Raw genomic sequence first — 24,165 nt, forward strand, 5'->3', positions numbered from 1 at the left:
CCTAGTAGTAAGGACTTCATCGAACTCCTTTTTGAATATATTTAGTGAATTGGCCTCATCAACTTTCTGTGGTAGAGAATTCCACAGGTTCACCACTCTCTGGGTGAAGAAATTCCTCCTCATCTCGGTCCTAAATGGCTTCCCCCTTATCCTCAGATTGTGACCCCTGGTTCTGGACTTCCCCAACATTGGGAACATTCTTCCTGCATCTAACCTGTCTAACCCCGTCAGAATTCTAAACTCTCTCTCTCTCTCTCTCTCTCTCTCTCTCTCTCTCTCCTCTCTCTCTCTCTCTCTCCCCCCTTCTCTCTCTCTCTTCCCCCCCCCCCCCCTTCTCTCTCTCTCTCTCTCTCTCTCTCTCTCTCTCTCTCTCTTTTCCCCCCCCTCCCCCACCCCACGCTGTCAGAAACAGAGAGTGAGACACTGGGTGGGGGGGAGGGGCCAGTTGGTGAGCTCCCAGTGCTGCAGTAGATGAGTAGAAACTTAATTTTTTTTATTTGATTTTTTAAATTATTTTTTACTTTTTTTAAATGTATTTATTGATTTATTTATCACTTATTATTGATGATGGCTCTTAATTTGTAAAAGTGAAGTGTTTAATGTTCGTAAACTTCCCTCCTCCTCCCCCCCTCCCCCTCCATCTCTCGTTCCCTACGCCTGATTTATAAGTGTAGGCAAGGTATTTCTGAGCGTACAAAAATCTACACTTACTCCATTCTAAGTTAGTTTGGAGTAAGTTTTCGCTGCCTAAACTTGCAAAACAGGCGTAAGTGGCTGGACATGCCTCCTTTTGGAAAAAAAATCTGTTCTAAAATGAAACTGTTCTAACTCACTAGAACTGGAGCAAACTAAATGCCAAGAATTGCAATTTCTAAAAAAATAGGAGCAACTCAGGCAGAAACTTGAGCCCTTTATTTCTTGATAAGTAACAGAACTTATGCAGACCATTTTGCTTGTACTATCGAATAGCTTTTGTCATTTAATCTTTCCTGCCTTCCACCCAATCACAGACCTTTCCTCCCCTCCCCCTTTCCTTCCCCCTGCACTTGCTTAATATGTTACATCTTTAACTTTTTCCAGTTCTGACGAAAGTTCATCGACCTGAAACGTTAACTCTGCTTCTCTCTCCACAGATGCTGCCTGACCTGCTGAGTATTTCCAGCACTCTGTTTATTTACGCAGACCAATTGTTTTGGTAGTAATTTTCTATTGAACGAAGGATTGTGTTCGCAACCTGAAACCCTCAGAGTGGCGCTTTAATATTTTCTTCTTTGAGGCAAGGGAAACCTCCAGTGCATTGCAATAAAACCTTTCTCATCTGGCAGGCTTTGTAATGTGGACATAACTGTGCTCTGTTTCAATCTATTTCTTTTTGTTTCTCCCTTCAGTTATATTCCTTATGATGTGAAACAAACTGCTACAATCATTTTTGTCTAATTATCTGTGAATTTCTTTTGCCTTTAGTGTCCTTAGTGTTGGGGATTCCCACTGTGAAGAGGAAAGTGAAGTCCTACCTTGCAGAGACACTTCACTCATTAATGGATAAACTGTCTCCTGAAGAAAAGTTAGATTGTGTAATAGTGGTATTTATAGGAGAGGTAAGAATACTTGCTCATTTACATTTGGCTTTTGAACAAAATTATTTTTTTGTATTTCTGGGTTTTCTAATCATGCTGGTATGTGATAGCAGTTCCTGAAATACCACAACAATTTGCATTTATATAGCATCTTTAATGTAGTGAAACGTCCCAAGCTGCTTCACATGAGTATTTAAGAGATTTTTTTTAAATTGACACTGAGCCGCCTACGCAGAAATGAGCTTGGTCAAAGAGGTAGGTTTTAAACAGCATCTTGAAGGAGGTAGAGAGGTGGAGAGGTTTAGGCAGGGAGATCCAGAGCTTGGGGCCCAGGCAACAGAAGGCACGGCCACCAATGGTTGAGCGATTATAATCAGGGACGCTCAAGAAGACAGAATTAGAGGAGCGCAGACATCTCGGGGGAGTTGTGGGGCTGGAGGAGATTAGAGATGGGGAGGGACAAGGCCATGGAGGGATTTGAAAATAAGGATGAGAATTTTGCAATTGTGGTGGTGCTGAACCGGAAACCAGTTCTTAATTTTTGTTTTATCCTGTTGTAATATCCATACTCATACTTTATCAGATTTCAAATGCTCCTTGCTTGCCCTGTCACTTTCTAGAGTTCTTGAAAGAACGAAATACATACCTTTTTATACTGGCTGCAGTCAAACCAGCTGGCTTGTGCTCGGCGTGCACACCAACTCAACCAGTTGGGCAGCAATGAGATGGGATGTGAAGTTCTTTATTCTTCACGCTATTTGTTCTGAGATTTATTTTACTATTTTAAGAAGGTGAGGAGTCATGCATCTTATGTAAATTATGGACTTAGTCCCAAGCTCATAGGTGTGAAGAATGTATATGAAATTTGGAAGATTTCTGATCCAGCCATCTTAATATTTTTTCCTGTTCTGCAAACTAAATGTTCTATCTTCATGCACATTTTAACAGTCAGCATTTAGCTTTGAGTACATTATATTTTAAACAATGACATAGGGTATGGTAGTTTTCTGCTTATGTTACTGGTCTAGCCTGGACTACATCCTCAGAAGGAGAGTTTAAATCCCATCATGATGGTTTGAGAATTTGAATTTGGTTTCCATTTGGACAAACCTGGAAATAAAAAAAGAAAAGCTGGCATCAGTAATCATGAAGCTGTCAGATTGTCAATAAAAACCTAACTGCTTCACTGATCTCCTTTATGGGAAAGAAACCTGCAGCCCTGACTCAGTTTGGCCTATATGCGACTCCAGCCCATATCAGGGCAACCATGGATGGGCAATAAATGCTGTGCTTGGTCATGACGTCCACGTCATTAGAGTGAATTGTATTAAATTAAATATTACAGGGTGAATTTTGCAAAACAAAGAAAGAAAGAAAGACTTGGATTTATATAGCGCCTTTCACGACCACCGGATGTCTCAAACCGTTTTACAACCAATGAAGTACTTTTGGCGTGTAGTCACCGTTGTAATGTAGGAAACGCGGCAGCCAATTTGCGCGCAGCAAGCTCCCACAAATAGCAATGTGATAACGACTAGATAATCTCTTTTCTAGTGATGTTGATTGAGGGATAAATATTGGCCAGGACATCGTAGATAACTCCCCTGCTCGTCTTCGAAATTGTGCCATGGAATCTTTTATGATTCCCCTTGAGAGAGCAGACAGGGCCTCGGTTTCATGTCTCATCTGAAAGGCGACACCTCTGACAGTGCAGAGCTCCCTCAGTACTGCACTGGAGCTTCAGTCTAGACTTTTGTGCTCATGTCCCTGGAGTGGGACTTGAACCCACAATCTCATGAGGTAGAGCCTCATTGGAAGGGAGTATGAATTGGGAAATCAGGTGTGGAGGTCAGCGTCTCTCGATTAGCAGCTTGCTTTGAGTCATTCCAGGAGCCTCACCTCACAAAGTTTGCCCTGATGTCTCTAGTCAGATTTGATTACTTCTCCTCAGACTTCCACAATCGTCTCATAATTGTTTATTCCGTTAGAGGCATTTTTGCAACCATTACCAATTTTTTCTCTTGTGCTTTTTTTCCTGACATGACTGTATTACTAATGACCAACCAGGGAAGCTTTTAAAACATGCATAGCGCAAAGTAGCTAAGTGTGATTTGATAGCACAGCCCCTTGGCAATGAATTCACCTGAAATGCCGTGACCTTATCCATGCTAACAACTAAACTACTAGTTTTGGGCAAGTAATATGTTGTTGGAGACCTGGTGTAGGCCACTTACAAATAGAGGCAGGAGGTGCATGCAATTTTATAAAAGACGATGTTACCGAGTAGGGACTATCACTTGGTTGTGGTTGTAACTATTGCATCAAGTTACGTTGTGTCTACAGACACAGGCCATTCAGCACAACTCACGAGCCTCCTCCCACGCTCTTCATCTAAGCCTCTCCTTTGATTCGTTTCTCCCTCATGCTTATAGAGCTTCCCCATAAAAGTATCTGTGTTATTTGCCTCAACTACTCCTTATGGTAGCGCGTTCCACATTCTTGCCACTCTTTAGGTAAAGGAGTATCTCCTGAATTCCCTATTGGATTTATTAGTGACGCTTGTATTCATATTTGTATGTATATAATGTATTGGAACATTAAATCTTGGAAACTATATGTGATTGGCCTGTGAAAACTATGCAGTGGTGTCTGCTTTTACCAATCTGGTCCATGGGCATCAAGTGATCCAGGCTTTCTCTGATCCATGGGAACTGTGTGTAGTTACCTCCATTACCCTCACAGTAATCTCATCTGGTCCATGAGAACCATGACCAGAAGAATGGGGACTTGGGAGATTTTTGTTTTGAAGTAATGGCAGATGCTCTTCTCCCTTGTCCATTCCTGGCCCCGGTCCTGTCTCATCGTCACAGCTGACCTCTTCTCTTGCACAGTGCTGCCAGCTACCCTGATGTTGGGCACTGGTCTTTCTTGATTTCCCAGCTTCAGTGCATCTTCAGTGCAATGTTCAGCTCCAATCCTCTGGTGTAAGCTACAAAGGATTGGGAATTTGATTATGTCTGCGCTCTGTTACCTGTCTACTTTTGCTTAAACATCATTTTGTTACTCTACCAGAAAATTCTATGAAATTGCTCTGGTATGACACTGTTTTTGTCAGCCACGCTGACTCTTACTCAGTTAGTTTACAAGATTTACTTCTTTCTCCTTTGCCCCTAGGAATTGAACGTTCTCCAGGAACATTGGAGAGAAACCATGTTATTTGTATTGCTAAGTGCTCCGCTACGCTGTCCTTGATAATTGATTCTAGAATTTTCCCTGTTACTGATGTGAGACGAACTGGTCTATCGTTACTCCAATTCTCCTAAATCTCCGATGTATTTGCCATTTCCTATCCTCTGCTGTCACCCCAGTTTCTAATGAACCCCTAAAATATTGCTGTGAACAGTTCTGTCGATGCATGCTTTCATCCCTTGAGTACTCTTGGATGAATCTCATCTAGCCCGAGTACATTATTTACTTTGATCTTATTCAAGTATCTAGCTACCAACACAGCAATATCAATTTTATTAAACACTTCAGTCTGACTGCCTTGGAATATTCACTTTGCTTCTCTCCTTTACTCATAAATATTGAATTAAGTGTCTCAGTCTTTCAGCTGTATCCACAATGTCACTGATCTTTGCATCTGTTATGAAGCCAGTGCCCCATACTCTCTCGCTTTTCCTATTCCCTCAAGGGGCACAAATCTCACTTCATATGCTTGCTTAGCTCTTCCAGCAGTCCTTTTACACGGAGTTTTCCCTTGTATTGATCCTTTATCATAGACAACTTCTGGAGGAAATTCCTGACACTCTCTACTATAGCACTATCCAAACTCCATTTAATATTTGGGTAGTTACACATTTCTCAGAATAAGAGGCCGGTCATTTAGGACTGAGATGAGAAATGTATTCACTGAGGGGCTGAATTTGGGGAATTTTCTACCCCAGAGGTCTGTGGATGCTCAGTCTTTGAGTATATTCAAGACCGAGGTTGATAGATTTTTGAATATTACGAGAATCAAGGGATATGGGGATAGTGCAGGAGAGTGGAGTTGAGGTCGAAGAGCAGCCATGATCTTATTAAATGGCAGAGCAGGCTTGAGAGGCTGAATGGCCTACTCCTGCTCCTAATTCTTATGTTCTCAAGTGATGAGGTGCTGGAAGGGGAGTCATGCTGGGCTCAGTGCTGGCTCTGGTACTCTTCAACATGAAAACATGGCCTTTGCTGGATGCTTTCCTTACTTTCCTGTGAAATATCTCGTCACTATCCGCTGTTTGGTCTGGATCTCTCGAGATTTCTCACCAGTAGTTCTCCTCCTTTACCTCATTTAATCCTGATTCAGTTCCCTCTGTCTTGCTTTTCCTGTACCTTTGCTTTCATTGATGTAAAATGCTACACTTCTACGCCTGCACCTATCTTTTCTAAACGGTTTATACCCTTCCAATGTCATATTCTCTCCAGCCAGGATTTCACTTGGCTTATGATTTGCATGTATTATTTATGCACTAACCTAAATTTGCCATTTTTGCTGTGAGTCTTCTATCATTTGTGTACACTTCCTTTATTATCTTTGTCCCATTTTGTGTTTTGATTTATTCTTGTGCTGGCTGTTACTTATTTTGCTTGTGAATCGGTTTTGCTTCTTGTATTGTGGTTCTCCGCTAATTCATTTTCCTCCTATTTGAACCTTCCCAGCGTCCTTTAAGTTCCTAATTTAAATAACTACTACGTTAATTTATCTACCCTTACTGACAATACTTTGTCCCTCTTCTGTTTATTTGAAAGCCATTCAGTTGGTGCAGGCTTCCCTTTTCCCAGAAAGCACCTCGGTTCCCTAGCAACCTAAATCCTTGCTCTCTACATCACACCTTTTAGCCTGCATGTGTTGTATCCTAGCCTGTCTTGCTGCACATGGCACTTATGGTATTTCAAAGAAGATTACTGTACTGTCCTTCTCTGTCCTTTTTTCCAAGCCCCCTGAAATTATTGTGAAGTATTGCACCTGCCAATGTCGTTGGCCCCAATGTGGATTACAATAACAAAACAGGCTTCAGATCATCCACCGTTGAGTTGAAATCCCCTTGCACCAGAGTGACAACATCCTTGGTTCTCATGCCCAGGTTTGCAAATCGTCCTGTCTACGTATCGAAGAATGGAATTGCCTGGTATCAATAATGTTCTGCTCTTCCTCTGATATCCCTTCCCTTTCTGCCTGATACTGGAATCTTCCTTTGTGCTTGAGGCTTTCATAGGCACCTCCTCAACTTCATTTGCTTGACAGGATATCTGCTCTGGTGAGACAGCAGTTGACGTTCCTCATCCCTCCTGTGACCACATTGTGTGCTGCTCCCTTCCCCTGTTTGCAAACCTTCTCTCAGCTTCCTTTGCCTTCCTGCACAGAAATCTAGGCTGACACTCCCAGTGCAGTGCCGAGGGAGTGCTGCACTGTTGGAGATGCTATCTTTTGGATGAGACATTAAACCGAGGCCCCGTCTGCTCTCAGGTCGACGTAAAAGATCCCATGGCACTATTTTGAAGAGAAGCAGGGGAGGTATCCCCGGTGTCCTGGCTAATATTTATCCCTCAATCAACATCACAAAAACGGATTATCTGGCCATTAGCACATTGCTGTTTGTGGGAGTTTGCTGTGCGCAAGTTGACTGCCGCATTTCCTACATTACAACAGTGACTACACTTCAAAAGTACTTCATTGGCTGTAAAGTGCTTTGAGACGTCCGGTGGTCATAAAGGGTGCTATATAAATGCAAATCTTTCTTTCCACTTTTTTATTTTTCTCAGCTTTGGCCACCTGACTATTACCAATTCTCCAAGATCTGAGATTCATATTTTCTTATTACAATGAGCTGGTGTAGGAATCGTACAACATAGGCTGGTTATCATACATTCAATGTAGTGCAAAAGATGCCCTGCCATTCTTGAATTTTATGTTCTACTCGTTTTAAAAGGTAACTAAACCTCATTTAGCAACCGCTCAACACAACACAATTTTCTTGCTAAATCCGTACTTGGTCACTGTCCCAATCTTGTCCTCTCTCCGCTTGATGTAGAGCATTTAGAATTATTTAAATCCACTGAATGTTTCAAAGTGGACTAACTGCCACAGTTGAAATCACCTTAATTGAGAAATGTTACTTTTCCAGTGCACCCTCTCAGTCTCCGCCTCACTGACATCTCCACCCAGGACTTTACTGGTCCTGATTGAGAGATGACAGGACACCAGCCTTGCTCCAGCTTCCATGTCGCTGTTCTCTCCCTGTCTGCGTAGTCCATCTTCCTGATCAAACTGCTCTGTTGCACAGCACTGTGCACCATTTCTCCCCCTGCCCAGGCTCTAATATCAGACTGACAGTGCAGATCCTCTCACTGTGGACCTGCTATGTCTGCACTGTGACACCATTACCACCCAGCTGAGGCACAGTAGGGGAATTGTAGGAAAGGGCCGCAAGATAAATACAATAGGACTACTGATGGGATTTCAAAGAGAGAACCTGGGTGAGTGACGAGAAATAAGTAGGGAGCAGGAAAAACAGCTGGAGGGCATAGTGACACATGGCAACATGAACAGCAAGACTCGGTAGATCAAAATGGACCACTGGAAAAAGGAAGATGAAATGCAAGGAGACTAGTCGAGATAGTTGGCTGGCAAGACTGCTCGGGCTGCTAATTGCAAAGTTAGAGGAGGTGGTGAGCATGAATAAGAAGCTTGTGCAAACAGAGCAGCAAACTACAAGGCTTCATTCTGTGGCATGAATTAAATCACTCTCTTCAGGAGTTCAGATGGACTTCCTGAGCCGTAAGAGCAAAGCCTTGAGCAGTTTATTAATGCTCTTTGATACCAGCAATTGTTGCAGCTTTCATGCAGACTCCGGGATGTGTTTTATGGAACCCGTCGAGTTATTTATAAACCAGTCACTGGATGCTGCTGCCACTGCCACAGAGGGAGGTCCGAATGGCAGGCTGGGAAGAGAAAGATTTCTGACATTACATAATGTGATGGAAGGGAAATTGTTCGAGGAATGTGTTTTTTGTGACTTTCTGTTGATGGTTACTGTGTTTTTAAAGTTTCTGCACAATGCAACGCCCAACCACTTACACTTAAACTGCTCTGTTCCTGATAGTTTAGTGTAACAAATGAAGTAATTGCCCTTGACATGTAGTTGCCTCCAGACACTCCAAATGTCACTTGAGAATGTGCACAAGTATAATCTTTTGTAAAGTTAGTTTCTTTTCCTTTTTATTAGAGGAAAAAAACAATCTTGAAAATGGTTCCAGTCCTGTTTCAGGAAGCAAATTGCACTTGTGTAACTTGACAGTATATTCTTAATTTATTTTGGAATTGAAGATGGTACAGGTGGGAACAGAAATAGCGTAGATAACTGGGTGATGCAGTTGGTTAGTTCTGTCTCTTATAGTACAACACACTGGTTCCTCTTGGTCCCTTGTCATGCCAGGTGTTCTCATTCTTGGGCCAGCTGTGGAAGTGATTCCTTTAAATGGAGCCATATTTTAAAGGCATCCCTCATGGCGACTGATCTAAATGGTGTGGGAAGCTGAGAGTAAGTTGCATTCCTTTGGTACAATGAACTTGCATGTGGAACCCACGAGGCAATTGGAAAAAAAGCAACTCATTGCAATAGATTTTTTTCTTTGTTTCAACAGACTGATCTCGATCATGTTCATAGTGTTCTGGATAGTCTGGAAAAAGAGTAAGTAGTACTAGATTCCCAATGCAGTATCTTGGAGACGTAGGTTCAGTTTATCATCAATTATGCCTGAATTGCTATTGACGTTTGTAAATTATTTAGCTTCTGCATAAATGGAAGATAACTTCTTCATAGTTTGTATTGACATTTTTGAATACCTATCCTCTATTTGCTTAAACAGTTGAGAGCACTGTGTCTTAGTCTGTTGTTAACTATGGATATAATCCTCGGCGTCTCAATTCTGTTGGATGTGCATTGTCTATCAAACAGACAATTTATTTTGAAAAATTACTTTGAATATGCAATGATAGTTTTTCTGGCCAGCCACTTGGTGCTTTGGGAGGGTGGAGAGGAAGTCATGGGTACCATCAATGCAGTCGATTTGATTTGAAATGATCAACCAAAAGAGTTTGGGCTTTTTCAAATGACGCGATAGTGAAATTTCTCATATTCAAAATTTTTTAATTAGAGCCGAGGTAGCTAATGATTTTTTTGGTAATTATTGGAAAGCATCCGTCTTTATTTACTGTAAAACTCAATGTAAAAGTTTCATTTTTGTGTAAGATTTGCAAACATTGGTGTAATTTTGAGTTCACTAGCCAGCATTGAAATCACCTGGTCAAACATAGAAACATAGAAAATAGGTGCAGGAGTAGGCCATTCGGCCCTTCTAGCCTGCACCACCATTCAATAAGATAATGGCTGATCATTCACTCAGTACCTTTCCTGCTTTCTCTCCGTACCCCTTGATCCCCTTAGCCGTAAGGGCCATAGCTAACTCCCTCTTGAATATATCCAACGAACTGGCATCAACAACTCTGCAGCAGGGAATTCCACAGGTTAACAACTCTCTGAGTGAAGATGTTTCTCCTCATCTCAGTCCTAAAATGGCCTACCCTTTATCCTAAGACTGTGTCCCCTGGTTCTGGACTTCCCCAACATCGGGAACATTCTACCCGCATCTAACTGTCCCGTCCCATCAGAATCTTGTATGTTTCTATGAGATCCCCTCTCATCCTTCTAAACTCCAATATATAAAGGGCCAGTTGATCCAGTCTCTCCTCATATGTCAGTCCAGCCATCCTGGGAATCAGTCTGGTGAACCTTCGCTGTACTCCCTCAATACCAAGAACGTCCTTCCTCAGATTAGGAGACCAAAACTGAACACAATATTCCAGGTGAGGCCTCACCAATGCCCTGTACAACTGCAGTAAGACCTCCCTGCTCCTATACTCAAATCCCCTAGCTATGAAGGCCAACATACCATTTGCCGCCTTCACCGCCTGCTGTACCTGTATGCCAACTTTCAATGACTGATGAACCATGACACCCAGGTCTCGTTGCACCTCCCCTTTTCCTAATCTGCCGCCATTCAGATAATATTCTGTCTTTGCGTTTTTGCCTCAAGTGGATAACCTCACATTTATCCACATTATACTGCATCTGCCATGAATTTGCCCACTCACCTTACCTGTCCAAGTCACCCTGCAGCCTCTTAGCGTCCCCCTCACAGCTCTCACCACCACCCAGTTTAGTGTCATCTGCAAACTTGGAGATATTACACTCAATTCCTTCATCTAAATCATTGATGTATATTGTAAAGAGCTGGGGTCCCAGCACTGAGCCCTGCGGCACTACACACATCTCTGCCTGCCATTCTGAAAAGGACCCATTTATCCCGACACTCTGCTTCCTGTCTGCCAACCAATTCTCTATCCACGTCAGTATATTACCCCCAATACCATGCGCTTTGATTTTGCACACCAATCTCTTGTGTGGGACCTTGTCAAAAGCCTTTTTGAAAGTCCAGATACACCACATCCACTGGTTCTCCCTTGTACACTGTACTAGTTACATCCTCAAAAAAATTCCAGAAGATTTGTCAAGCATAAATCCATGCTGACTTGGACCGATCCTGTCACTGCTTTCCAAATGCGCTGCTATTTCATCCTTAATAATTGATTCCAACATTTTCCCCACTACTGATGTCAGGCTAACCGGTCTATAATTTTACCCGGTTTCTCTCTCCCTCCCTTTTTAAATAGTGGTGTTACATTAGCTACCCTCCAGTCTATTGCAACTGATCAAGTCGATACACTGTTGGAAAATGATCACCAATGCATCCACTATTTCTAGGGCCACTTCCTTGAGCACTCTGGGATGCAGACTATCAGGCCCTGGGGATTTATCGGCCTTCAATCCCCTCAATTTCCCGAACACAATTTCCCACCTAATAAGGATATCCTTCAGTTCCTCCTTCTCACTAGACCCTCGGTTCCCTAGTACTTCCGGAAGGTTATTTGTGTCTTCCTTCGTGAAGACAGAACCAAAGTATTTGTTCAATTGGTCTGCCATTTCTTTGTTCCCCATTATTAATTCACCTGAATCTTACTGCAAGGGACCTACGTTTGTCTTCACTAATCTTTTTCTCTTCACATATTTATAGAAGCTTTTGCAGTCAGTTTTTATGTTCCCGGCAAGCTTCTTCTCGTACTCTATTTTCCCTCTTAATTAAACCCTTTGTCCTCCTCTGCTGAATTCTAAATTTCTCCCAGTCCTCAGGTTTGCTGCTTTTTCTGGCCAATTTATATGCCTCTTCCTTAGATTTAACACTATCCTTAATTTCCCTTGTTAGCCACAGTTGAGCCACCTTCCCCGTTTTATTTTTACTCCAGACAGGGATGTACAATTGTTGAAGTTCATCCATGTGATCTTTAAATGTTTGCCATTGCCTATCCACCGTCAACCCTTTAAGTATCATTTGCCAGTCTATTCTAGCCAATTCATGCCTCGAACCATCAAAGTTACCTTTCCTTAAGTTCAGGACCCTAGTTTCTGAATTAACTGTGTCACTCTCCATCCTAATAACTAATTCTACCATGTTATGGTTGCTCTTCCCCAAGGGGTCTCTCACAACAAGATTGTTAATTAGTCCTTGCTCATTACACATCACCCAGTCTAGGATGGCCAGTTCCCTAGTTGGTTCCTTGACATACTGGTCTAGAAAACCATTCCTAATACACTCCAGGAAATCCTCCTCCACCGCATTGCTACCAGTTTGGTTAGCACAATCAATATGTAGATTAAAATCACCCATGATAACTGTTATTGCATGCATCCCTAATTTCTTGTTTGTTGCTGTCCCCAACCTTACTACTACTATGTCGTGGCCTGTACACAACTCTCACTACCGTTTTCTGCCCCTTGGTATTCCGTAGCTCCACCCATACCGATTCTACATCATCCAAGCTAATGTCCTTTCTTACTATTGCATTAATTTCCTCTTTAACCAGCAATGCCACCCTGCCTCCTTTTCCTTTCTGTCTATCCTTCCTAAATGTTGAATACCCCTGGATGTTGAGTTCCCAGACTTGGTCACCCTGGAGCCATGTCTCCGTGATGCCAATTACATCATACCCGTTAGCTGCTATCTGCGCAGTTAATTTGTCCACCTTATTCCGAATACTCCTCACATTGAGGCACAGAGCCTTCAGGCTTGTCTTTCGAACACACTTCGCCCCTTTAGAATTTTGGTGTAATGTGGCCCTGTTTGCTTTAGGTTTCTCTGCCCTCCACTTTTACTTTTCTTCTTTCTATCTTTTGCTTCTGCCCCCATTCTACTTCCCTCTGTCTCCTTGCATAGGTTCCCATCCCCCTGCCATATTAACTTAACTCCTCCCCAACAGCACTAGCAAACACTCCCTCTGGGACATTGGTTCCGGTCCTGCCCAGTTGCAGACCGTCCGGTTTGTACTGGTCCCACCTCCCCCAGATCCGGTTCCAATGTCCCAGGAATTTGAATCCCTCTCTTTTTTGCACCATTCCTCAAGCCACGTAGTCATCAGAACTATCCTATGATTCCTACTATGACTCGCACATGGCACTGGTAGCAATCCTGAGATTACTACTGATGAGGTCCTTAAATTCATCTTATTGAACCTCATCCCATTTTTTACCTATATCGTTGGTATCTATATGCACCATGACAACTGGCTGTTCACTCTCCCTTTTCAGAATGCCCTGCACCCGCTCCGAGACATTCTTGGGATGCAACATACCATCCTGGAGACTCGGTTGTGGCTGCAGAAGCGTCTATCTAATTCCCCTTACAATTGAATCCCTTATCACTATAGCTCTCCCATTCTTTTTCCTGCCCTCCTGTGCAGCAGAGCCACCCACGGTGCCATGAACTTGGCTGCTGCTGCCGCCCTCCCCTGATGAGTCATATCCCCCTCCCCCAACAGTACCCAAAATGGTGTATCTGTTTTGTAGGGCGATGACCGCAGGGGGCCCTTGCACTACCTTCCTTGCACTGCTCTTGCTATTGGTCACCCATTCCCTATCTGGCTGTGTACCCTTTACCTGCGGTAAGACCAACTCACTAAACGTGCTGTTCACGTCATTCTCAGCATCGTGGATGCTCCAGAGTGAATCCACCCGCAGCTCCAGTGCCGCAATGCGGTCCGTCAGAAGCTGCAGGCGGACACACTTCCCGCACATGTAGTCGTCGGGGACACCGGAAGCATGCCTGACTTCCCGCATAGTACAGGAGGAGCATAACATGTCTGAGCTCACCTGCCATGACTTAACCCTTAGATTAACTTAATTTGGCAACAACAGTGCTAAAACGTTACTTACTGATAAAGAAAAGAAAGAAAAACTACTTACCAATCACTTACCCCCTTGGCTGTGATGTCGCCTTTCGATTTCTTTCTACTTCTTTTTTGCCTCCCTGCTGCAGCTGCACCAGCTGGCCTCCTCGAACTCCCCGGACACCTGACTGCTGGGCCTTTATAGGCCGCTGTCTCCTCGAACTCCCCGGACACCTGACTGTTGGGCCTTTGTAGGCCGCTGTCTCCTCGAACTCCCGCCTCCTCGAACTCCCCGGACACCTGACTGCTGGGCCTTTGTAGGCCGCTGTCTCCTCGAACTCCCCGGACACCCGACTGCTGGGCCTTTGTAGGCCGCTGTCTCCTCGAACTCCCCGGACACCCGACTGCTGGGCCTTTGTAGGCCGCTGTCTCCTCGAACTCCCGCCTCCTCGAACTCCCCGGACACCCGACTGCTGGGCCTTTATAGGCCGCTGTCTCCTCGAACTGGTCAATTCCTATACTGGTGGTTGGGAGCATTGAGATCAAATGAGATTTGGTTGGGATGAATCATATTTTTCTTTTAAATTTCTGTTGCTACAATGTGTCGGGTGAATGGAGTCAGAGTTGCTTCATAACCAGCTTAAATTCGATTTACGTTTTTATAAGCAAAGCATTGAACAAAATAAGTCATTGCACAAGTTTTTATTTCTGTACAAATATTGTTTTGGTTTGGTGACAGATTTTCCACAGAAATCAATTCGGGGTTAATAGAAGTCATATCGCCGCCTCCTGCTTACTACCCAGACTTGACAAACCTGAAGGAAACTTTTGGAGATTCAAAAGAGCGAGTCAGGTAAGCCCTGCTTTGAAATGCGAGATCTGTGCATTCCTGTCCGTCAATGAATTGACGAGTCCCAAGTAGTCACGATGACTACTAAACATTGATCGATGGATCAAGCCTCTAAGGTATTGATGCAAAATGATGCTCCTTTATTCAAAGCAGTTGAGTATTTGTGATGGCCAGTAAGATTTTTTTGGACGTGGCTGTACAAGTTTGTCTGAAAGTTCTGGTACATTTATTTAAAAAAAATGATACTTGTTCTCACCACATCAGAGTTGCTGCTGTCACATTGCAGACATGCAGATTTAGGTAATGTGCTTATGGGAATAATAGTGCTCCTTATTAATCTAATCAGTACTGTATTTCCGCAGTAAATGTCTGCCTTCTAAGCAGCCAAGCCAAATATATGTTTGCCAGAGTAACATTCCTGGACATATCAGCTTTGAATGGCTGTAGTTGTGTGTTTTTAAAAAAAAACACAACCTTGAAATTCAAGCAGCTGTGGGCTGTTCTTTTAAAAGCAGACCTCTATAGTTTCTGTTGAAATATTTTACAACATTCTTTAAATATGAAGGACTCTGCAACAAAGATTACAAATAGGAGTACAAATAAAAGAAAACCTCCAACCCAATGCAGTATAGATTAATAAAAACCTGGAGGCATTTGTTTAAATGAAATCAAGATCGAGAGGTCTAGCTTTGTAGCTAAATTTTACAAAGCTGCTTTAGCAAAGCTGTAAATCTGCCTTCAAAGCCCACTTTTAGGAACTTGCTCTTCAAGTTTCTCTCTCTCCATTTTGTTTGTACAAATAGTTTGTCAAAGATACAACAACCTTGTGACCAAAGCTGACTTTTGCAATCTAGTTATTATGAATCTGGGATCTAAGTTATTTCCAGCTAATGACTGTCGAAATCAGGCAGGATATTTGCTTCTGATTGCTATCCAGTGACCCCTGTTGGAAAGTGATGTCCTAACCTGCAACTCACACACAAGATTGGGCTTCGATGTGCTGTCCCTCCTGGTAAATCGACTGCCGATACTCATTCTCCGAATTAAAAGTGGCTGCTTTAGAGAGATGTCATGGGTCTTCTGGTGCGAATGAAACTATGGTCTACTATGACTTCGGGTGATCAGGGGAGAGGAAGTTGAACAAAAGTAAGACGCCAAATTTGCTCATTTCTCCTGCTCCAACTTTGGAAAGATTGGGGAAAAAGGGCCCTGGAAATAGGCCTTGGCCTGGATCCACTGGGTCCCAGTTTATGCTGGGAATTCCTACTTGGCTTTGTAAGGGGAGTGGGTGGGGAAGTCTCTACTGCCTGATACAAGACCAGTGATGCAAAGACGGTGGGGCAGTGGCAGGAACTCCTTACACTGGGACCCCTTCCCGCTTCACAAACCTTAGTGGGAGCTGGCATAAGGTTAGAGACTGGTACACCTAGTTCGATGGAGGTATACCAGCCTCCAGAAGTGTACAAGTGTGCCCTACTAGAAAGTCCAAGCTGTGGAAAAGGCCTGGAACCTTGAAGGTTAAGTGAGTTTTTTTTTTAAATCATCCCCCTTTTGAAAGGGGGAAGACTTCATTTATTTGGGGAGGGGGTGGGGAGAGGTAACAGCACCTCCAGCATAGCTGTGGGATCACATCTCTGCAGTTTCAGTGCCATAATCTTATTGATGGTTAGAATAATAGATTTCACATGCTATGTGGATATTGAAACAATTGTCTAAAATTATATAATTTGTTGCTCTGAATTGTTAAGTAGTCGATACTTGACTTGATAAAATAGTTGAGTGAAGCTGCCTTCCTTGTACATTTTATATCGGCCCACTTTGGTAATGCTCAACTGGATTCTGTTTCCTCCATTTCTGCAACATGTGCAGTTTGTATATTAAAAACAGTTTGCAAATGTGCTTAATTATTTAAGTATTTTTGGGTGGGGATTAATTTGTGCAGAAGTTGATCCTGGGGGGTGGGGGGGAATAGGATGGATTATGTGAGTAGAGACTTTAGTCTTGAAATTTGTTAATGCTGAGCCTGCTTCACAGGCATAAAACGGGCACCTAAGTATCCAAAATGGTGGCCGCACATTGTGCGCTGGAAGTGTACCACCTGCCATATTGGTAAAGGCTGAAGTATAGCTGTCCAGGACCCGCGGCTGAAATCCGCATATGCAAATAGCGGGCCTAATGCTAGTTTCAGGACCCTTTCCCGAAATTGAACCGCAGCTCACTGGTCTAATTTAAATGAGAACTGAGGCTCAATATCGAGTGCAGGAAACTATCCCTGAACCCAGTTCATGCTGGCAGGCCAATTTCATCCCCCATTGTTTTCCTCTTTATTTTCTGTTTTCTCAAGGCTTGCCTATGTTTTTTATATTTGCCATGTCATTTTTTCCATTTGTGCCTGTTAATCTATTTTAGTGTCCTTGGAGGGGTGGGGTTATTGTGTATCTACTGCAACATGAGGCAGGTGTCTGTGTGAAATGACTGTATGGTGTTGAGTGACATTAGCTGCACAAGTTTCTCTCTCTCGGGGTGGGAAAGAGGAAGGGGAATAGTTCCAGACACGATGTCATAAAACCGAATTAAATTAACACAGCAGAGCATGCTTTTAACTTTCCCAATTTATTCCAAAACCATTAACAGAAACTAGACAATCTGGGTGTTCTGAGGTGAAATGTACACTCAAATCAAAGTGTTAGGAAATCTAATTTTAATGATCAATTTGCATTTCTATCCTTGTGAACATTGCAACTCGGCTGCATTCTCAGTAGTTGTATTTGCAAAAGATAGGAGGAGGTAAAGTATTTTAGAATGCGTTCTGTTTCCTGCGACATGGCTTTATTTAGAAGTATGGGCATTGTAATAGTTTTGAATCTTCTAAAATTGTTTTCAAATATGAATTGAAATATTAGTTGCATTAAATCTTCTGATCACAATTGTTGAAATCCGATTTGATCATGATTAAATTAGTCACAGACAGATTTGGACTTTGCGATTACTCATGTTACGCAATCACTTTAAATGCCGGGGTGTTGCTTGACTATTTAAACAAAAGGTTGCTTTATCTCATTGAACTTTAGGTGTTGGTATGGACACAATTTTGGAGATTGGAAAGTCTCAATCCCTAGATTTAATTCTTAAACCGGCAACTGGAATGAAAAACATCATCCTGGCAGTGAAAACAGCATAATCATGGTCTTGTAGCATGCTTGAATAGCTATGCCACCAACTGTTACGAATTATGTTGAGCTCAAGGTGTTAACTGCTTGGGACTGTATCCAGGGCAAACTGTTTGATTAACTTGTGGCACAAGGCTTTCTATCAGATCAAATGCTTCAGTGGCAGCATCATTAGGTTGGCCAGACATTTCACAGGGAAGAGGTGAACTAGGGTGAAGTACAATTACCTCGACCTGTCAGTGTGCAGAAAGCATAGCCGAGGAAGGCTCCAGCTTTTTCTATCATAAAATCCTATTGATAATGCCACCCAATCCTCTCCGAAGGACATTCCCAGGGCTATATGTAAGATTGAACCAGCGGAGGCACATCATGGCTGTCTCCAGTTATGCAAGTGAATGTTGGATGATGAATTTTGTTCTTTTTTTAAATGCCCATGATCTTAACAAAAATTAAAAATATTCAAATAGGTGGAGTCTTAAAAACGATCTCAGGTTTTTAAGGTTATTGTTTGTTATATGCTTTGTTAACATATTTGCACAAATAAAATGCATGTCATTCAGTCTTATTTTGATCTGATTAGATTTAGATCAATTTGTAATCTAAATTCATTTTATGAAGTTAATTTTGACACACTTCTTTCCCTGAAGAACAAGAGTTGGTTCCCAATGAAGGTGCATTCATAGAGGAGCTTCTTTGCAATGCTAGAGTGGCTGCATAACTGGGTTGAGATTGGGAGCCTCCCGACAGTTTGAGGTTTCACACCAGAGGTGGAAATCACTTGGGACAGTTTCATTCCAATTTTTTGGAGGTTGAAGGGCCCAACAGGATATTGCTGCAATGTTATCAGACCTGTAAACCCACTTTGGAATCAACGCTTTTAACTGGCCAAGGAGCTCACTATGATAATGTGATTAGAATTGATTTTCAGGTCACCACCAGTTAGTAATCAGGGTTTAATGGTTATCTGTTATCTGGGGTACATATTCTAGATTTTTTTAAAAGCTAATTTCCACTACCATCACTTGTGGGAGAGGGAGGGGGGAAATCAGACACTCATTTTTGATTGGTTCAGCATGGAATCCTGGAAATAATATCATGGAGTATGTTTTCTGAGGACTGGAAATAATTTAGGAGCTAAAATTCCTACAAATTAGTGCTAACCTGTCAGATGGGTATTAGCGAGTCAGTCATTACAGCACAGAAGGAGGCCATTCAGCCCATGCTAGCTCTCTCGAGTCAGTCCCATTCCCCCGCTCTATCCCCATAGCCATGCAAGTTTATTTCCCTCAAGTGCCTATCCAATTTCTATTTTGAAATCATTGGTCGTCTTCCACCACCCTCGTAGGCACAAGTTCCAGGTCAATATCTCTTGCCCAAAACTTAAATTTGTGCCCCCTATCCAGTCCTTGTACTATCAGCTAATGGGAACAGCTTTTCTTTGTCTACCCAGTTGATCTTATTGAGCTCCATAAACTTAATTTCAGCCAGGACCACAGCAAAGGTTTATACCAACCGAGCTGGTTATAATGACGGCTGACCCATGGCAAAACTATAGCGCACATTTATAATGAAATGCAAGAAACCTGATTCAGGTCAATTGATCATTGAAACTACTTGAAAGAGGAAAGAAATTCTGCAGCTGAGTACTTTTGAATGTGAAGTACTTGTGCTCACGCTTTGACTTAGTGACTTTTCAATTACATAAAATACTTGGAAAGATTTATTTTTAGGGCTCTTGTGTGGAATTACATGAGAAGCTTTGTTGCCAACCTGGGACCATGGGCTCAAGTTTGCCTAGGTGCGCCGATTTTGTAAACTAAAAACGTGGCGCAAATTTACCTCCTGTATTCTCCCTGCTCCATGGAACATCGTAGGCTTTGGCGTGGTGCAGCACAAGCAGTGGGGGGGGGGGGGGCGCGGAGCTAGGGCCATGCTGGATAAACAGAGCCGGGGGTGGGGGGCGGTGCCAGGTCCCGGCGCTGAAAACCGTGCTAGAGTGTGCGCGCATGTGCAGTAGCTCCTCGCCCCCAGAATCTGTGTGTGTGCTCTGCAGGCTGTGTGGGAGGGGCCCGAAGCACGCCGCCCCTAGCCCTGGCCGAATGGGCTCCCTCATAGCCGGCCCGCTGAAGGTAGGATTTCTGTTTGTTTGTTTGTTTGTTTGTTTATTTATTTATTTATTTATTTATTTATTGATTGATTGATTGATTAATTATATGGTCCTAAATTCTTGTTTGATTTACATTCACGTTTACTCTTCTGCTTTCAAAAGGAATTCTGTAAAATAGTTTGGCCGAAACTCTTATTTACAGAACTTGCTATAATATATTTGCCAGTTTAACAATCCATTTTTAATCAAGTTGTTTAGTGCTTTGTAAGTCTTGGTGCTAGGTGCAGGTCCTCTCAGCTTCCTTGTATTTTTTATTTGTTATTGAATGCTTATTTTTTGTGCTTTGTTTCGTGCTTGGTGCTTTAAATGTACTTGTGCTTCTTTAAAGTTGTTGTGAAGGTGTTTAGTGCATTGTAAGGTCCTCTCACTTCCCTTCCCCCTTTTCTCCCCCCAGCCCCCCGCATCTCTGGCTACCTGCGCTGATTTCTTAACTCACCGCAAGGTTTTTTTGTGCGGCCACAAGTGACCACATACGCTGGCCTAAGTTAATTTGGAGTAACTTTTAACTGTCTAAACTTGCTTAAATGGCCGAAACAGGCATATGTGGTTGGTAACGCCCACCTTTTGGGGAAAAAAAAAGAAACTTAAAAAAAAAAACCTAACTCACTTACACTGGAGCAAATTAAATGGGCAGAATTGCAATTTTTAAAATACTCCAAAAAAAAATGTAGTTGCTCCAAAAAAACGGAGCAACCCCTGGGCAAATTTGGGCTCCATGTGAGCACTGGTCGATATGGCGCATTACACCACAGCCTCGATTCTTCAACCCACACTTGGCTATAACAAGGCTCTGTGCCAATAGAAGAGTCTTGTGATAGTACCTCTGATATCTCTTGCTTCCACAAAAAATTAAGAGAATGGTGCAGCCAGCCCCAATCATGAGAATTACCATTAAGTACATCTGTTTGCCTGCAAATGGATTGGAAGCTTCTTTAACAAAGATTTGTTTGGTTGGAAGCAAACAAGATGGCTCCTGATTCATGTAAAAGAAGATTAAAATAAACTGCCGCCCTTGCTAGCTAACACACACTGGAATTGTTGAGGTTGATGGGACTATTTGACTACTTCACGTGGATGCTGACTTCTCTGAGGAAGTTCTTCAAATATGATTTTCCACGTGCACCAAGTAAATTATTATATTAAAAACACATCTAGCGTTTCTTTCCACTTGATTTTATTTTTGTTGTGTTGCAATGATGTACCTTTTATCAGTTTATAAACCTGCTTGTTCATTCAGAAGCTGCTTGTGTGCTATTTTTCAGATGGCGAACAAAACAGAATTTGGATTACTGCTTCCTTATGATGTACGCCCAAAAAAAGGGGATTTATTATGTTCAGGTATTTATCCGAGTGGTACGCTTGCACTTTTCAAAAGTCACTTTTATTTTTCCTTCGCGGTTTCCTGGTGCCACATGTCTTCCCTCAGTCGAAAGGGTGGGTAGGAGATAGAAGATTTTCTCCCAGGCTAGTGCCTGTAATGTATGCACCTGTGAGCATACATTACAGTGCCAACACTGCTCATTGTCCAGCTACTGGCAGGGTATGCAGGATGGGTTTGGGGTCATGGCTCTTTCTGCTGGTGTGATGAAGCAACACATTGCAGCATGGATGCATATCGCCACATTGCAGTAAAACATGGGTCGCAGCTCCAATTTCACCGCCTACGGATTTTCCAATCTTTGTGTGTTGAGCAGATGCTAGGGACAGAGAGTAGTCTCAAGACATTTATTGCACATTTCCTGACAGTTGGTTTCCGTGTGGTATGAATGGAAATCCGTGACTCCTTCACCCACTTTTGGGTATTGATACATAAAGCAGGATAGGCATTGATCTTGAAGGTAGGCTCACCCTGAACAAAGCGCTATCCTTACAGCTGCAACAACTTGCATTTATGTAGCGTCTTTTAACGAAATAAAATATCCAGGCACTTCACAGGAGCGTTATCTGACAGCATTTGTCACTGAGTCACATAACGAGAGATTAGGGCAGGTGACCAAAAGCTTGTTCAAAGAGTTAGGTTTTAAAGGGAGTCATAGAGAGAGAGAGAGAGAGAGAGAGAGAAAGAAAGGTGTAGAGGGTTAGAGATTGTCATTTATATAGCACCCTTAATGTCCCAAGGCCTTCACGGAAGTGTAATCAAAAATCGATTCTGAGCCAAAGAAAGAGATATTAAGAGGGGTGACAAAAGGCATGTTCAAAGAGGTGGATTTTAAGGAGAATCTTAAAGGAAGAGAGAAAGGGTTTAGGGATGGAATCCTAAAGTGTGGTGTCTAAGTAGCTAAAGGCATGTGTATGAAAGGATTTGCAATGCCCAGAGGAACGGAGCGTTTGGTGAGGGGGGGATGCGGTTGCAGTCGGAGGAGGTTACAGAAAAATGGAGGAGGTAGGCCATGAAAGGTTTTAAAGACAAGGATGAGAATTTTAAATTTCATACGTTGTGGGACGAGGAATGTAGGTCAGCGAGAATAGGGGTAATGGGTGAGCGGGACTTGGCGTCCTGCTAGAATAAGGGTACCAGAGTTTCGGATCGGCTAAAGCTTAGAGGGTGGGGCGTGGGAGATTGTCCAGGAGATCATTTGGAATAGTCATGTCTGGAGCTGACAAAGGCCTGGATAAGGGTTTCAGCAACAGATGGGCAGAGGTCAGGACAGACGAAGTGATGTTATGGGAGGTGGAAGTCTTTGTGATGGAGTTTATATGGAAGGTTTATTACCATGAGTTTAGCAGATGAATGTGTTTCTTAAACAGAGACTAATGGATATCTGTCAGTAATTACAACGTAACCATCGAATTGAGGGTTTAAAATGGTCTAAACTCTTGAGTACCATCCACCAGCAATTTTAATACAGAGATTAGAATGTAGACTTTGATTCACTCGAGGGAATCTGTTATCTGTGCTACATACTGCTTCAGTCTTGTGTGAAATATTTTGTTTTGTGGTGCTAGCAGTTATGCAATCATTGTTGTTGATTTGCAATGATAGTCACTCGAGCATTAATAATTCAGTCATTGTACATTTCACTGAAAATTTGCATGTATGGTTGATCATTGGAAAATTCTATGTACGCTTAAAAACTAGTACAGACAAATTTAGAAATTGTACAGATACGAGGTCACCATATCACAATAATCAGGGAGGCCAAAAAACTACAAATTGAAGTAATGCCAATTGAGTGTTTAGTATGACAGTTATAACTCAAAAGGCAACCCAATCTTTTTAAAAAAAAAAAAACATCTTAATAAGTTTGTCTGTCGGAAATAGGATATTAAATTGGTCAGGTTGGGATGGTGCGTCTTTTCTCAAAAGGTCTCGTAAGGTTTACCAATCGATATACAAGCAGCCATACTTTAGCCTCGGGAGCCTCTTGTCCACAAAAGCAGACATTGATGTGGAGATTCAACACAGCCACCAGTGCAGCCTTCGGCCGCCTGAAGAAAAGTGTGTTCGAAGACCAGGCCCTCAAATCTACCACTAAGCTCATGGTCTGCAGGGCTGTAGTAATACCCGCCCTCCTGTATGGATCAGAGGCATGGACGATGTATGGAAGACACCAAGTCACTGGCAATATATCACCAGCGATGTCTCCGCAAGATCCTGCAAATCCCCTGGGAGGACAGGCACACTAACATTAGTGTCCTCGTTCAGGCTAACATTCCCAGTATTGAAGCACTGACCACACTCGATCAGCTTCGCTGGGCAGACCACGTGGTTCGCATGCCAGACACGAGATTCCTTAAGCAAATGCTTTATGCGGAGCTCCTTCACGGCAAACGAGCCAGCGTTACAAGGACACCCTCAAGGCCTCCCTGGTAAAGTGCGACATCACCACTGACACCTGGGAGTCCCTGGCCGAAGACTGCCCTAGGTGGAGAGTGTGCATCCGGGAGGGCGTTGAACTCTTCGAATCTCAACGCCGAGAGCGTGAAGAGGACCAGCGCGGGCAGCGGAAAGAGCGTGTGGCAAACCAGTCCCACCCAACCCTTCCCTCGGTGAATGTCTGTCCCACCTGTGACAGAGTCTGTAACTCTCGTACTGGACTGTTCAGCCACCAAAGAACTCACTTCAGGAGTGGAATCATCCTCGA

General features: G+C 42.9%; 1 protein-coding gene across 1 annotated transcript in view; it reads left to right on the forward strand.

Annotated features, from left to right (window-relative positions):
- The window catches only part of mgat4a (alpha-1,3-mannosyl-glycoprotein 4-beta-N-acetylglucosaminyltransferase A), a 281,493-nt gene that overhangs the window by 190,682 nt on the left and 66,646 nt on the right, over window positions 1–24,165 (forward strand). Inside the window, exons 4-7 of the mRNA XM_070892430.1 lie at window positions 1,465–1,598; window positions 9,258–9,304; window positions 14,633–14,746; window positions 21,343–21,418. Of these exons, the coding sequence (XP_070748531.1) occupies window positions 1,465–1,598; window positions 9,258–9,304; window positions 14,633–14,746; window positions 21,343–21,418 (371 nt within the window). The remainder of the gene's footprint in view (window positions 1–1,464; window positions 1,599–9,257; window positions 9,305–14,632; window positions 14,747–21,342; window positions 21,419–24,165) is intronic.

The sequence above is a fragment of the Pristiophorus japonicus genome, chromosome 10 (genome assembly GCF_044704955.1).
Source record: "Pristiophorus japonicus isolate sPriJap1 chromosome 10, sPriJap1.hap1, whole genome shotgun sequence".
NCBI classification, from domain to species: Eukaryota; Metazoa; Chordata; class Chondrichthyes; family Pristiophoridae; genus Pristiophorus; species Pristiophorus japonicus.